The sequence below is a fragment of the Heterocephalus glaber genome, unplaced genomic scaffold, assembly GCF_053883595.1.
Source record: "Heterocephalus glaber isolate CG9 unplaced genomic scaffold, H.glaber_assembly_v1.0 deba00001788, whole genome shotgun sequence".
NCBI lineage: Eukaryota > Metazoa > Chordata > Mammalia > Rodentia > Bathyergidae > Heterocephalus > Heterocephalus glaber.
In genome coordinates this window covers 755,153-770,047 of record NW_028258471.1, presented here as the reverse complement: position 1 = coordinate 770,047, position 14,895 = coordinate 755,153, and the positions used below count along the sequence as shown (strand labels likewise).

Genomic DNA, 14,895 nt, shown 5'->3' with positions numbered 1-14,895 from the left:
TTGTTATGCCTCCTGGTACAATCCTTTCCTTGTCTGGAACTATAAGACTTCTAGGCCAGCAGAGCATAAGGTCTCAGGAACAGGAAGCAAAAATTTTGCTAGTGGATCACAGGGATAATGGTGAGTGATACCATTCCCACATCCACCCCTTGGTTTCTGAACGTGTGAATCCTCTCTGTGGGAAACACAAGACCGTATAGTGGATGCTGATTCAAGGCCTAAAGAGCCCTTTGAAGACCCTTGCCCCACCCTGCATGCTATTGCCATTCAGCTGGTGCTGTAACTGCATCTTCAAAAGACCATTTCACCTTTCTATCAATCCAGCTGCTTCTGGATGATGAGGAACACGGTAAGACCAGTGAATTTCAAAAGCATGAGCCCATTGTCTCACTTCTTTGGCCATAAAATGTGTTCCTTGGTCAGAGGCAATGCTTTGTGGAATTCCATGACAGTAAATAAGGCATTCTGTAAGTCCATGGATGGCAGTTTTGGCAGAAACATTAAGTGCAGGGAAGGCAAATCCATACCCAGAATAAGTGTCTATGCTAATAAGGACAAAGAGCTGCCCTTTCCATGATAGAAGTGGTCCAATATAATCAGCCTGCCACCAGGTCATAAGCTTATGCCCCAGGGAATGATGCCATATCTAGGACTCAGTGTTGGTCTCTGATGCTGGCATACTGGGCATTCAGCAGTGGCTGTAGCCAGATCAGCCTTGATGAGTGGGAGTCCATTTTGCTGAGCCCATTCATAACCTCCATCCCTGACACCATGGCCACTTTGTTCATGAGCCAACTGGGCAATGACAAGGGTGGCTGAAGAAAGAGGTTGACTGCTCTCAACAGAATGGGTCGTCCTATCCATCCACTTAATTACAGATATTCCTTGTTTAACAACCTACATGTTTAATGACTGTTTGGACTTAAGACTGAAGCACACTATTAAGGTTTATAACCATCTTTTTTTTTTTTGTACAGTTCTGTGTAGTTTGTTTACAGAGCCTCAGTGTCCTTTTTTTTTTTTGAAGATTAAAAGTAGGAAGATATTTATTGATAGGAAAGCTCCTGAGGGGCAGGAGGGGTCCCGAGTGGGTATCCCTCAGTGTCCTTGTTTATATAGTACTATTGTTTTTCCTGATTGTATTGTACAGTAATAGTTTTATGTTCTATTATGCAATGCTACATCTAAGAGTTATGTAAATAAAAGCAAAGTCATCAAGTTGGAATTTTCTTTGACCATTTCTTTGTTCTGAATATTGTAATATACATACTATATATAATGCCTTATTTAGCAACCAGTTCATTTATTTTATCTTTTTTTTCCATTGAGTTTATTGGTACATTTTAGGTATAAAATATAGTTGCATTCATCATTGGGATCTTGTACCTTTTCATGAGTATATTGGTTCTTACTTTTTTCCCCTTCCCCTGCCCTCCCTTCCCTATTTGCAAAGAATTTGTTTCCATTTTTTTCCTTTTCTCATATTTTTTTCTTTTCCTTTCTTTCCTTTCCCCTATCCCTCCCGCTTCCCCTACTCCTTTAGACCTTTTCTTCCTATTTCACATTATCAGTTATACATTTTTTAAATTACAATATCAAGATTTAGGAGACATTACTGCAGATTTTACAGAATTTAAAAGGATATAGAAAGCATATTACAGAAATCTTTTTTGAAATAAATTTGACAACTTCTAAGAAGTACCTTGGAAGACAAATTAATGAAACTGACTCTGGAGGAAATACAAAATTTGAATAGCACCTGTTAAAGAAAGTATATTCCTAGCTTGAAAACCTACCTGTATGACAACAGGTTCATACACAGTTTAACTGATAAATTATATCAAACATTTAAAGCAGAAAAAAAAAAGGAACACTTCTCCCCTCGTTTTAGGAAATCAACATTGTGCTAATCCTAAAACTGGATAAAGATAATAGAAGAAAAAAGTGTATGAACATAGATAGAAATTTGTTTACCAAAACAATTACAAGTCAGATCAGGCAGTATGTAGAAAGTGGTTTTATTATAGGGATGGCAGTGTTGGTTCAGCATTGGAAGATCCACCCCCAAAAGTCATCATTTTAACAGAGGAAAGGAAAAAGCCATATGATCCTGTCACTAGTTGGAGAAAAAGTATCGGACTAAATTCCACAGCTGTTCATGGTAAAAGCTATCAGGAGACTAGAAATAGAACAGAACCTTCTCAGCAGATAAGATATGTACTCCATACTTCCAGTGAGAACACTTTATATGAATGGAGAAGATACAATGCTTTCTCCCTAAGGTGGGAAATAAGGGCAGATATGCCCACTCTTCATCTGTCCATTAAACTTTGAAACATAGGCCCAAACCAAAATAGTCTGGCAATAAACTGACACAGTTAGGATAGGATTGGCAAGGTAGAAGTAAAACCTTTATATGTAGATGAAATGATCATCTACAGAGAAAATACTAATAAATCTCTAGGAGCCCCTAAAGCTAGCAGCCAGTTCATTTAACCATCTAGTGGCAGGACTGGAACTCAGTTGTTAAAGAATGTCTGTATTAAAGTCCTCTTCTGCTGAGTTCACTTTTTGGTGAGCATTTACATGGGATACAAATATTTTTACATCCTCTGCCCATATGGAGAGGTCTGTCCACATACCTCTTTCCCAAACATCTTTGTCACCAATTTTCCAGTCATGTTCCTTCTAAATCCTGTCTGGCCAAACTGTTGGCTATAGCCCGTAAATCAGTACCCAGTTGCACAACTGGCCATTTTTTCTTCCAGGCAAAGTATATTACCAGGTGCACTGTCTGAAGTTCTGCCCACTGTGAAGGTTTCTCTTCACTATCCTTCAGGGATATCTTGGAACGGAGTTGTAATGTGGCTGTCCATTTGTGGGTGGTGCCTACATAATTTGCAGAGCCATCCATAAACCAGACCCTAGCCTTCTCTTCCTCTGACATTTGATCGTATGTTATACTCCATGAGGCCATAGGTGCATTCAGGGAGATGGAAGATAATATAGCAGAGGAGTAGGAACCATGAACATCTGGGCAACTTCTTTATGTAACTTATTTGTGCCCCCTGGACCTCCTCTGTCCAACTTTATGACTCAGTAGATCAGATAATAACCAAGCTCATGATGGGTATGGTAACCTAGTGTCCCATGTTCAAAGGTTAAATTTCTATTAAGGTCCAGTAGCAGCCCAGGAGCTGCTTTTCAAAGGGAGAGTAGTTGTCTGCAGATGATGTCAGAGCCTTTGTTCAAAATCCTGTAGCCTCCACTACAGTTCACCTATGAGAGCCTGCTAGAAACTCCAAACAGCATCCCTACCTACTATCAACACTTCAAGTACCATTGGATCTGCTGGATCATATAGCCAGTGGCAGAGCAGCCTACATAGCAGCCTGGACCTGTACCAGATCTGTCTGTTGTTCTGGGCCCCACTCAAAACTAAGAGCTTTCTAAGTCTCTCAGTAAATGGTTCAGCGTAAAACAGCTAATAGGAATGTGTTGCTTCCAAAATCCAAATAGCCCCACTAGGCATTGTGCCTCTTTTTTGTTTGTAGGAGGAGCCAGATACAATAACTTTTCTTTTATCTTAGAATGGATATCTCCATATTCCCCATACTACTGGACTCCTAAAGTTTCACTGAGATAGAAGAACCTTGAATTTTTAGTTGGGTTTATTTCCCATCCTCTGACTCACAAATGCCTTACGATTCCAGAGTGGTTGCTACCTCCTGCTCACTTGGTCCAATCAGAATAATATCATCAATGTAATGGACCAGTGTGATACCTTGTGGGAGAGAAAGGTGATCAAGATCCTTGTTAGCTAAGTTGTGACACAGGGCTGGAGAGTTAGTATAACCCTGAGGTAGGACAGTGAAGGGGTACTGCTGGCCTTGCCAGCTGAAAACAAATTGTTTCTGATGAGCCTTATGGATAGGTGTAGAGAAGAAGGCATTTGCCAAATCAGTAGCTACATACCAAGTGCCTGGAGATGTGTTAATCTACCCAAGCAAGGACACCACATCTGATAAAGCAACTGCAATCAGAGTCACCACTTGATTTATTGTACAGTAATCTACCTTCATTCTTCAAGGCCCCTTTGCCTTTTGTACAGTCCAGATGAGAGAATTAAATGGAGATGTGGTGGGAACTATCTCCCCTCCATCTTGCAAGTCCTTGATAGTGGCACTGATCTCTGCAACCTTTCCATGGATGCAATACTGGTTTTGGTTTCCTATTTTACCAGGCAAAGGCAACTCTAATGGCTTCCATTTGGCCTTTCTAACCATAATAGCCCTCACTCTATAGGTTAAGGAAACAATGTGAGGTTCTGCTAAGTACAATACTAAGTATATCTATCCCATTTGTGCATTCTGGAATAGGAGAAATGACTACAGGATAAGTTTGAGGACCCACTGTGAGCCAGACCTTTGCTAAAACTCTGTTGATCACCTGACATCCATAGACCCCTACTCTTTTTTTGTATTCTTTTATTGGTACATTGTAGGTATACAACACAATTACATTTCTCATTGGGAATTGTACCTTTATATAATGCATCTTGATTCTTATTTTTTCCCCATTCCTAGCCCTCCCTTCACGCCCTCCACCCTTCCCTATTTACAAAGACTTTATTTCCATTTTTTCCATTTCTCAGCATTTTTTCCTTTCCCTTCTTTCCTTTCCCCTGTGCCTCCCACTACCCCTACCCCTTTGGACCTTTTATTCCTATTTTACATTATCGATTATTCATTCTAATAATTGGTACATTTTAGGTATACAATATAATGACATTCATCATTGGAAATTTGCACCTTTACACAGTCTCTCTTGGTTCTTATTCTTCACCCTTGCCCAGCCCTCCCTTCAACCCCTCCAGCCCTCCCTATTTACAAAAATTTTGTTCCTATTTTTCCATTTTCTCATATTAATCCCATTCCCTTCTATCCTTTCCCTTAGCCCTCCCACTTCCTTCCCCTTTGCCTCTTTTCTTCCTATTTCACATGACCTATTATACATTTTGTCCTTATTTACACTTTCAATTTCTCACACCAGAGAAACTATTCGGTATTTACACATCTGTGTCCTATTTATTTCACTTAAGAGTATTGCCTCAGTGTGCATCCACTTAGCTATAAATGTCTCTAATTTCTCATTTTTTATGGCTGAGTAGTACTCCATTTCATAAAACAACCACATTTTCTTTATCCAGTCTCCAGTTGATGGGCATTTGAGCTGTTTCCAAGTTTTAGCTATTACAAACTGCCCTGCTATGAACATGGGTGCACATATATCACTGTGGTATGATTCTTTTAATTCTCTGGGGAAGATACCCAGCAGTGGAATAGCGGGGTCAAATGGGATTTCCAGTCCTACTTCTTCGAGGTATCTCCATACTGATTTCCACAGTGGTTGCACCAGTCTACACTCGCACCAGCAGTGGAGCAGGGTTCCTCTTTCCCCACAGCCCCGCCAGCATTTGTTATTGGTTGATTTCATGATAGCAGCCATTCTTTCTGGAGTGAAGTGGAATCTCAGCGTTGTTTTCATTTGCATCTCTCGAATGACCAGTGATGTTGAACATTTTTTCATGTATTTATTTGCTGTTTCTACTTCTTTGTCTGAGAAATGTCTGTTCATTTCAGATGCCCATTTTCGGATTGGGTCTTTAAATTTGGGAGGTCTGATCTTTTTAAGTTCTTTATCGATTCAAGATAGTAGACCTTTGTCTGAGGAAGAGCAGGTGAAGATTTTTTCCCACATTGTGGATTGTCTCTTCACACTGCTGGTGGTTTCTCTTGCTGTGCAGAAGCTTTTTAATAAGAAGAGATCCCGTTTGTTGATTGTTTGTGCTAGTTCACAGGCAACTGAGGTTTTGTTCATAAAATCTTTTCCTACACCGATGTCTTCAAGGGTTCTACCTAACCTCTCTTCCAACTGGTTCAGAGTTTCTATTTTAATATTTAGATCTTTAATCCATTTTGATTTTAGTTTAGTGCATGGTGAGAGATACAGGTCTAGTTTTAATCTTTGGCAAGTTGAAGTCCAATTTTTCCAGCACCATTTATTAAAGAGGCTATCTTTCCTCCAGTGAGGGTGTTTGGCTCCTTTGTCGAAGATGAGATGGCTGAGTGTGTCTGGCGTTGTTTCTGCATTTTCTAATCTGTTCCACTGTAGACCCCTACTCTTATTGAAGGGCCACAATGATGTTTTGGGTCTCCTGGAATCAACATTAGTTCAGAACCAGTGTCTAGTAGTCCTTGAAATGTCTGATCTTCTCCCAGTGTACAGTTACCCTGGTAAAAGGCCTTAGGTCCCTTTGGGGAAGTATGGGAGAAAGATTGATTATAAATTTTTGGTGGTGCACCAGGGTCCTACCTCGTGGGGACCCCACTCTCCTCTTCATTTCAAGGGGTTCTGGGTCTGTAAACTGGCTCAAATCTGAGATCTGGTTGAGGGGCCGTAATTCTGTTATTGAGATTTGACTAGGTTTCTGCTCATTTGCCCTTAAATTTTTTTGATTATATACATCCAGTAAAATTTTAGTAGGTTTCCTATTTTACTTTTGGGAAAACCATGGCTAATCAGCCAAAGCCATAGGTCTACTCATATCAAACCATCTGATCATTGTTCTGCTTCTGTTGTCCATGGTGAGTGCGTGTAGCCTGCCTTTGGTGGTTAAGTGCTACCACTTACCCCTAACACTCTGGGATCCAGTTAAACCCATTGTCCTTCAGTTTCCCAGTTAAGTAACCATATTCCCCACTGTAAGGTCTGGCATACAGACCTGACAGGGCTCTTTAGGAATGCTGGTGCTCCCCTCACAAATCTGTTTCTCAAGGTGGAGGGTACATTTTCTGGATCATCTCTCAGTGTGGAGGATTGGATTTAACATGGCAAACCTACTCCAGCATTCCCATTTGCCTGACCCTTTGAATCCCCTCATCATCTGTAAACAATGGAATACCAGGCACCTCTAACTTATTCACCTAAGCCATCTTTTGATCCACACTTCTGCCAACCAGCCAAGTAAACTATTAACACCTTCTTTTACTCCACAAGCTGCTCTACTTAACTGCCCCATATCAACAAACTCAGCTTGATCCAGATGTATGTTTTTGCCACCATTATCCCACATCCCTAAAATTCATTCCCACACTTGCTCATCAGGCCTCTGGTTGTAAGAGAAAATTCAAGAAATTCCTTGGGAGAGTAGCACACCTCCTCGTGAGTCACACTATGTACCTCACCTTTAGGAGCCTTCTTTGATTTGAGCCTGGTTATAGGCCTAGAGACTAGAGTAGGTGATGAGGGTGGGCCCTGAGGAATGTCAGCATTATCATAGCTTACTCAACACAAGATTAGTTTCCGCAGGTATAGGAGAGGCCTATACCGCAGAGGATGGGGGTTGCCTACACAACTGTGGTTAGGGAAATCTCTTCCTCAGGCAGAATAACCTCATTACCATTTAGAAGCTCAACATCCCCAGTCTTGTCAGGATCCTCCCAAACATTTCCCTCCCAGTTATGGGATCCTATTCTTTCCTGATCAGTGTCCTCACCTTTACTTCAGATAACCTTGAAGCCTGAACATCAAATCAAATTAAGAGGGCCTGTGATCGGTTTTCTGCAATCTCAGCCCTGTGCCTTAAGGATAGGAGGTTCTCTTTCAAGACACAGTTAGAAACTTAGATTCTTTTCATGTGTCTGGAGCTGGGAATTTGAATCTTTGAGCCCCTTATTTTTCCTTTATTAGTTTGTCTTCATAGTTAGAAGACTTTAGATTTCCTGTGTTTTGAGCTCATTATTTTCCTTCACTAGTTTGTCCAGAGGTACTAAGAGCAACCAGCCAGCATTATTATATTTCCTACTCTGCCAAAAATATTCAAAAATATCATATATGGAGTCACTGTATTTCTTGCATCTCAGAAGTGAATTAGGTGAGTTAGGATAATCAAATGTATCTACATTGTTTTAAACAGTTCGTACCACGAACTGTCATTATTCCCCACATTATCAGGAGAGACCATGGCATCTTTAGGTCTTATCAAATGAGAGAGCTAACTCCAGAGAGCACTAAAGCCATTAAAGAATTTCATCTTTACAATTCTGTTTCTCTAGAGCCACTCCCGGTACCAAAATCTGTATCAGTCAGTGCTCACTAAAGAATCAGTTTAATATAATTATATAAGGATATACAAGGTAAGCTTACAATGGCTCCCTGCAGAGGCAGGTGTGGAAGAGTGCAAAAGTCTTGTCTGCATGCTGAAGATCTGAAGGATCCAGTCAAAAGTCAAAGGCCTAGAGAATTCCACGTGAGTCTGTATCAGGAAGCCAAAGGGTCTGCACTGGAAGGCTAAAGAGGCTGAGCTGGAAGCCAGGAGACAGACAAAGGAAGCCAGGCAAAGAATGGATCTCCAAAGAAAAAGAAGTGAGCCTTCCTTTTTTGTTTCCCTTTTATTCCATTCAGACTACAAATCTGTTGGTTGGTGTCACTCACACCCAGGGTGAGCCTTCTGTCTTCAGTAAATCCGTTCAGCCACACCCAGAGGCATGCTAATTCAATCAGTTGAACACTTCTTACTCAAGTGGACACAAATAACTATCATAGTTGGGGAGTGAAGCTCAGTGTGAATGCCGTGGGTTCAGTTCCTTGTACTTAAAAAAAAAAAAAGTATAGGGCCGGGGATTTAGCTCAGCGGTTCCGCAAGTGCAAGATACTGAGTTCGCTCCCCCGTACCAAAAAAAGAAAAGTATTCTTGACTTACTACAAAGCAACAGTAATCAAGACAGTATATACTCCTAGTATAAGGGATAGGCATATAAATCAATGGAATAAGCTGAGAGACCAGAAATAAACCCTTACATTTACAGCCAATCAATTGTTTCACAAGGGTGCCAAGTCAATTCAGCAGGCAGAATAGTTTTTTCAACAAAGATGCTAGAACAGCTGGGTATCAATATGCAAAAGAATGCAGTTGAATTATTTATCATGCCAAATACAAAAATTAACTGTAAATAGATAAAAACTTTTATTAGAAGAAATACAGGAGTAAATCTTCATGACCTTGGGTTAAACAAAATCTTCTTAGATGTGATACCAAAAATACAAATGACAAAGCAAAGAAAGATCAGTTGACCCTTATGAAAATTAAAAATTTTGTGCTTCAAAGGATATCATCAAAAATGAAATATCTCACAAAACAGGAGAAACACTTGTGAGTGATATATCTGGTAATGAATTTATTTCTAAAATATATAAAGAACTCTTACAAATCAATAATACCTCAATTTGAAAATAGGCAGAGCATCTGAAGACACATCTCCAAAAAAGATACATTAATAGCCAAATAAGTAAAAAGATCCTATTTCATTAACCATGAGGAAAATGCCATGAAATACCACTTAATATCTGTTACAGTGACTGTCATCAGAAAGAAGTTCAGCAGTGTGGGTGAGGTTGTTATTGTTAGATGTAGTAGTTCCACTATTAGTTATATTTGCAAACGAAATGAAAACTTAAGTCCATGCAAAAACATGTATATCAGTGTTCATAGCATTATTATGCATAACAGCCAAAAAATGAAAACCCAAATGTTTCCCCACCAATGAAACAAAATGTTTTACAATTTTGAGAAAGATGGCTCCATTCGTTTTTGTGGGGGGAAGATGGACATGGTCGTATTTGTCACCTAATTCGGAGTTTGGAAACAGAAGCAAAATTTGCCTAACACTTTTGTTTGCAAACCAAGTTGTTTGCAAACAGTTATATAACGGATGAACCTTGAAAACATGCTAAGTAGAGGAATCCAGTCACAAAGAAACATTTTTATATATTTGTTTATATGAAATGTCCAAAAGAGACAAATCGCAGAGGTAGAAGGCAGATTAGTGATTGCCTAGGACGGGACAGGGTGCTTGGGGAAATTGGGAAGTGACTGATGGTGACTCTAAGCCGGTGATGGCGAACCTTTTAGAGATCAGGTGCCCAAACTGTACCCTAAAACCCACTTATCACAAAGTGCCAACACTGCCGTTAAACCTGAATACTGAGGTTTGCAATTAGAAAAAACAACTCTACATTAACATCTTTGCATTTCAGATGCCCATTTTTGGATTGGATCTTTAAATTTGGGAGGTCTTTTTTTTTTAAGTTCTTTATGTATTCTAGATAGTAGACCTTTGTCTGAGGAACAGCTGGTAAAAATTTTTTCCCAGATTGTGGGTTGTCTCTTCACTCGGTTTCTCTTGCAGTGCAGAAGCTTTTTAATAAGAGGAGATCCAAGTTTTTGATTCTTTGTGCTAATTCCTGTGCGACTGAGATTTTGTTCATAAAGTCTTTTCCTGTGCCTACATTAACATCTTTTGTCTTAAAAGAAAAACACAATAACACATGTACCATAGGTTCACTATCACAGATCTAGGATTTTAGGAAAGTTTGATGAAAATGCCCTAAAATTGGTAATGGCAATGGTTGTTCAACTCTGAGTATACTAAAAATCATTGAATTTCATGTATTATGAGTGAATTTTACAGTATGGAAATTATATCTCAGTAAAACTATATTGCAAAACACCAAAGAATCTTAAAACTCAGATTTTGGGTGACCCTAAATTCAGATTAAATCAATCTAAAGTCTGTTGTTTCTTTGTATTTGCCATGAATAATAATGGTACCAAAATTTCCTGTTCATAAACCGTCATCATGATAAATTAAATGTCGAAAATGGCTTCCTGTGTGTTTTTTATATGTATTATATTTGTCAGTTTTCACATTTAATTATATTTTAGCCGTACTTTCTGACAGTTTCCTACTTTGTAAGTCATTTACAAGAACCCTTTCCCATGTCATCTACTATATAAAATAAAAAGGTAAATATTAATTGATATATATTAATTGATATATTCAAAATGTACTCTTCTTGAAACTCATTGAGAAAAAAATTTCATATTAATTGAATGTGCATTGATCATCAAAAGTATTGATATTTTCCTGTCTGCTCTTTCTTCATACACTTACTCTCCATGTGCTTGCTCATATACTAATTATCAGAACACAAAATTTGGTCCACATACTACATTTAACCCATTTAAGCTCAAAGACTTTTCATATATGAATACTTGGTTTTTAAACCAGCTGTGGCTTATTTTGTTAGAATAATTGTATCTAAAATAGGCCAGTAGTCCAAAACCAATGTTTTTTGATCCTGGTATGATCGATACCAGGACCATAGTCTTTGGCCCCGTTCCCTCTTTCTCTTAGTAGACACATGAGAGGTTTAAACAGTTGCTTTTTTTTTTTTGGTACTGAGGATTGAACTCAGGACCTTGCACTTGTGAGGCAGGCATGGTGCCACTGAGCTAAATCCCTGCCCCAGAGTTGCTATTCTGTATGTTCAGAGGAATTTCTCCACCAGTTGCTCTTTATTTTCTGTCCCCTATATAGTCATTTAGAATACTTTATGTGGTGAAGTTGAAAAACTGGCACAGAAATTGAAGCAAAGTTGTCTGCTGTTCAAAGCAGAGTGCAAGAGTCAAAATGAAGAATTTCCAAATCTTCACTTCTGTCAGCATCTGTTTTTATTCTTGATATGTTTATATTAGCTTACAGATCCCTTGATTTTCTGGGTAGTAATACCTTTGAAAGAGTTTTGAAGTGTGTAAGGTCAGAGTTAAACTATAAATCTGAATGATAATCTTTGGAGCCTACTTGTAAATCTAAATTTATAGATTGTTTGCAATTTATGCCCTTCATATGCACTGTTGTATACTTAGAACTTTCTTGTACTGTAGTGTATCATTTTCCCAGAGGAACTTAAGTCATGTCCCCAATCTCTTTAAGAGCATTTTCTCATTGGCTATGGTGGCACACACCTGTAGTTCAGCTGCTCAAGAGCCTGAGTCATGAGTCCATTAGTTTGAGACTAGCCTGGGCAGTTTAACAAGATTCCATCTCAAAATTAACAAAAAAGAACATTTTCCCCTTATCTTCAGTGGAGAGATTCTGATGAGTGAGCTCATCTAAAAATATTAAGTACTTTGGGATTTTTGCTAACGTTTTGCCATAAAGATTAAAAATCAAAGTGCCAATATTTAGAGGAACCTAGTGGATGACAAATTAAGATACGGCTTTGTCTTCATGACAGTTATTTTTCAAACAGATACAACATGAAAAAAATTTATTTTAAAAACCTTACTGTGTGAGATCTTTATTTTGTCAGCTGTATGAAAACTTACAGATTGGTTATATAACTCCTGCTTTGTTCCATGCAGGATTTGGGGTGGCTGTCTCTTGATGTAGTTTAGTGCAGCTAAAGGTACATTTCTGCATTCTAGGGGTTTTTTCAAAGATATTTCTTACTTTTTTCATCTTGTTAGTATATAAATTAGCAAACATTTAGCAGTAACAGCCTATTGTAGTAGCAACATTCTTTTATACAAATTTGAATTTATAAGTTAATATTTAATAAAAATTTTTTAACAAAATGGTGTTTGATAAGAGGGAGAGAAAATACAGACGTTATAGGGCCAGGGATTTAGCTCAGTGGTTCTGCCACCTGCCTCGCAACCACAAGGTCCTGAGTTCTATCCCCAGTACCAAAAAAAAAAAAAAGGAAAAGAAAAGAAAATACAGACAGTATAATGATAGAAAAGGTTTCTAGTCTTATAAAGAAAACCTCTTTTTTAAAAGTTTCATTGAAATGTAACTGACAAACTACCTAAAGTGTGCAATTTGATGTCTGGATATTTTCATGACGCTATCAGCACAAGCTGGTTAATGTTTCTGTTTTTCCATTCACTTCATCATGTGCTTCCCCTTACCTCATTCACTTAAAACCACTCATCTATGTTCTGTCACTGTAGATGAGTTTGTATATTCTAGAACTTAATATAATTGGATTCATGTGTTCTGTTTCACCTGTCCTTTTTAGTTTTTGATTCTTCATTGTATGTATCAGTAATTGATTTCTTCTCATAGCCAAGAAGTGTTCTATTACATAGATAATACCACAGTTTGGGATCCAATTTGTTATTTTTTAGTGGACAGGTGGGTTGTTTACAGTTTTAACTATTACAAATAAAGTTGCTGGGGACATCCCTGTAGCCTTTGCATGGGCAAGCATATTATTTTGTTTGGATAAATACCAAGAAGTGGAATGGCAGAATCATGTAGTAGATGTGCATTTAACTTAAACTGCCAAAATGCTTTTTCTGTTGTTGTTTTTGTTTTTTTGGTACCGGGGCTTGAACTCGGATCCTTGCGCTTGCAAAGCAGGCAGTGGAACCACTGAGCTAAATTCCCGGCCCAAATATTCAGGGTTTGTTTTTTGTTTTGTTTTTGGTACTGGAGATTGAACTCGAGACCTTGTGCTTGCAAGTCAGGCGCCAGAACCACTGAGGCCAAATGTTTTTCAACTGTCTTAAATGAGAGTTCCAGTTTTCCACGTCTTTACCAACAGTTGGCATGGTCAGACTTTAAATTTCAGATATTTTTAATACATATGCAGTGCTTATTGTGGTTTTATATCTCTTTTTTGGTGAAATGTGTCCACATCTTTTGCTTGCTTGCTCTCTCTCTTTCTCTCCCTCTCTTCCTCCCTCTCTCTCTCTCTCCAGGGTTTCACCAAGTAGTCCAGGTTGGCCTTGAACTCACTGTGTAGCCCAGGCTAGCTTCAAACTTGCAGTGATTCTCCTGCCTCAGCCTCCTGAGTGCTGGGATTATAGGCATGTGCCACCATGCCCAGCTGCTCAATTTTTTTATTGGTTATTTACCTAACTTACTGTTCTATTTTGAGGTTACTTGGTATCTTCTGGATACAAGTTCTTGATTAATATATGCCATGCAAAGGTTTTCTTCCAGTCTGTGACTTGAACCTCTTCATTCTCTTAACAGTGGCAATTATAGCAAAAATTTTTAAATTTTGATGAAGTACAGTTTAGCACTTTGTTCTTACAAATTACACCTTTACTGTCCAATCTCTATATGAGATTTTGAAGTCAGAAGTATCATTTCATTTATATAAGGGCTCTATCAGAATAATTTTTATTAGCTATAGAATAAGATGTTATTTTCATTTGAATGTTTTGAGTTTTAAGATTTTTCACTTAATTCAAAGGTTAACCATGAATCAGAATTATAAAATGTAATTATAAAAGCTGTTTAATATATGTGTTGGTCCTGTACCTAAATTTGAATATTTACTTTTAAATTTCCTTATAAAATTCTATATTTTATCTCTGGATATTTTTTAATTCTAGATTTCTTAAATTGTAAGGTGGTTCTTGCCATAATTAGGTTCCTCTCTAAGCTGTCAGAGTGTTATTGTTAAAGGATTACTCCTCCTACCACTTGATTCACTGGGTGCAGCACAGCAAATAGATTTCAGGAAGTAAAGTCTGGAAAAGAGGAGCTGAAGGCACCAAGCCCTGCTCATAGAGCAGGGAGGAGATACTTTAAATGTTAGTCCTCAGGAGGAAAATGATCAAAACTTTCTAATCTTAAATTATGATGAATAATTCTTCATTTGAAAGCTTTTCAGTGAATGTTTTCTTTTTCAGTATTTCCACATGTAACACCAAAAGGAATCAATGGTATAGACTTTAAAGGGGAAGCAATAACCTTCAAGGCAACTACTGCTGGAATCCTTGCTACACTTTCTCATTGTATTGAATTAATGGTAAAACGTGAGGACAGCTGGCAAAAGAGACTAGATAAGGTAAGACTACTTTTTTCTTTCTTTTAAAAATAATCAGATTTTATTTTTTTATATTTAATTGGAACATTTAAACTAATCTAAGTTCCTAGGGAAGAGTTCATTGGATTAATAAAAGTACCAGGTGGTACTAATTCTTTGACACTTTGGAAATCTTAAACCCATTTTCCTCAGTTATTTAGTTAT

General features: G+C 38.1%; 1 protein-coding gene across 2 annotated transcripts in view; it reads left to right on the top strand.

Annotated features, from left to right (window-relative positions):
- Cert1 (ceramide transporter 1) overlaps positions 1-14,895 on the top strand; it is a 73,544-nt gene that overhangs the window by 15,451 nt on the left and 43,198 nt on the right. For both annotated transcript variants that reach the window (XM_087203167.1, XM_087203166.1), the window contains exon 4: positions 14,555-14,712. In XM_087203167.1, coding sequence (XP_087059293.1) covers positions 14,555-14,712 — 158 coding nt within the window. The remainder of the gene's footprint in view (positions 1-14,554; positions 14,713-14,895) is intronic.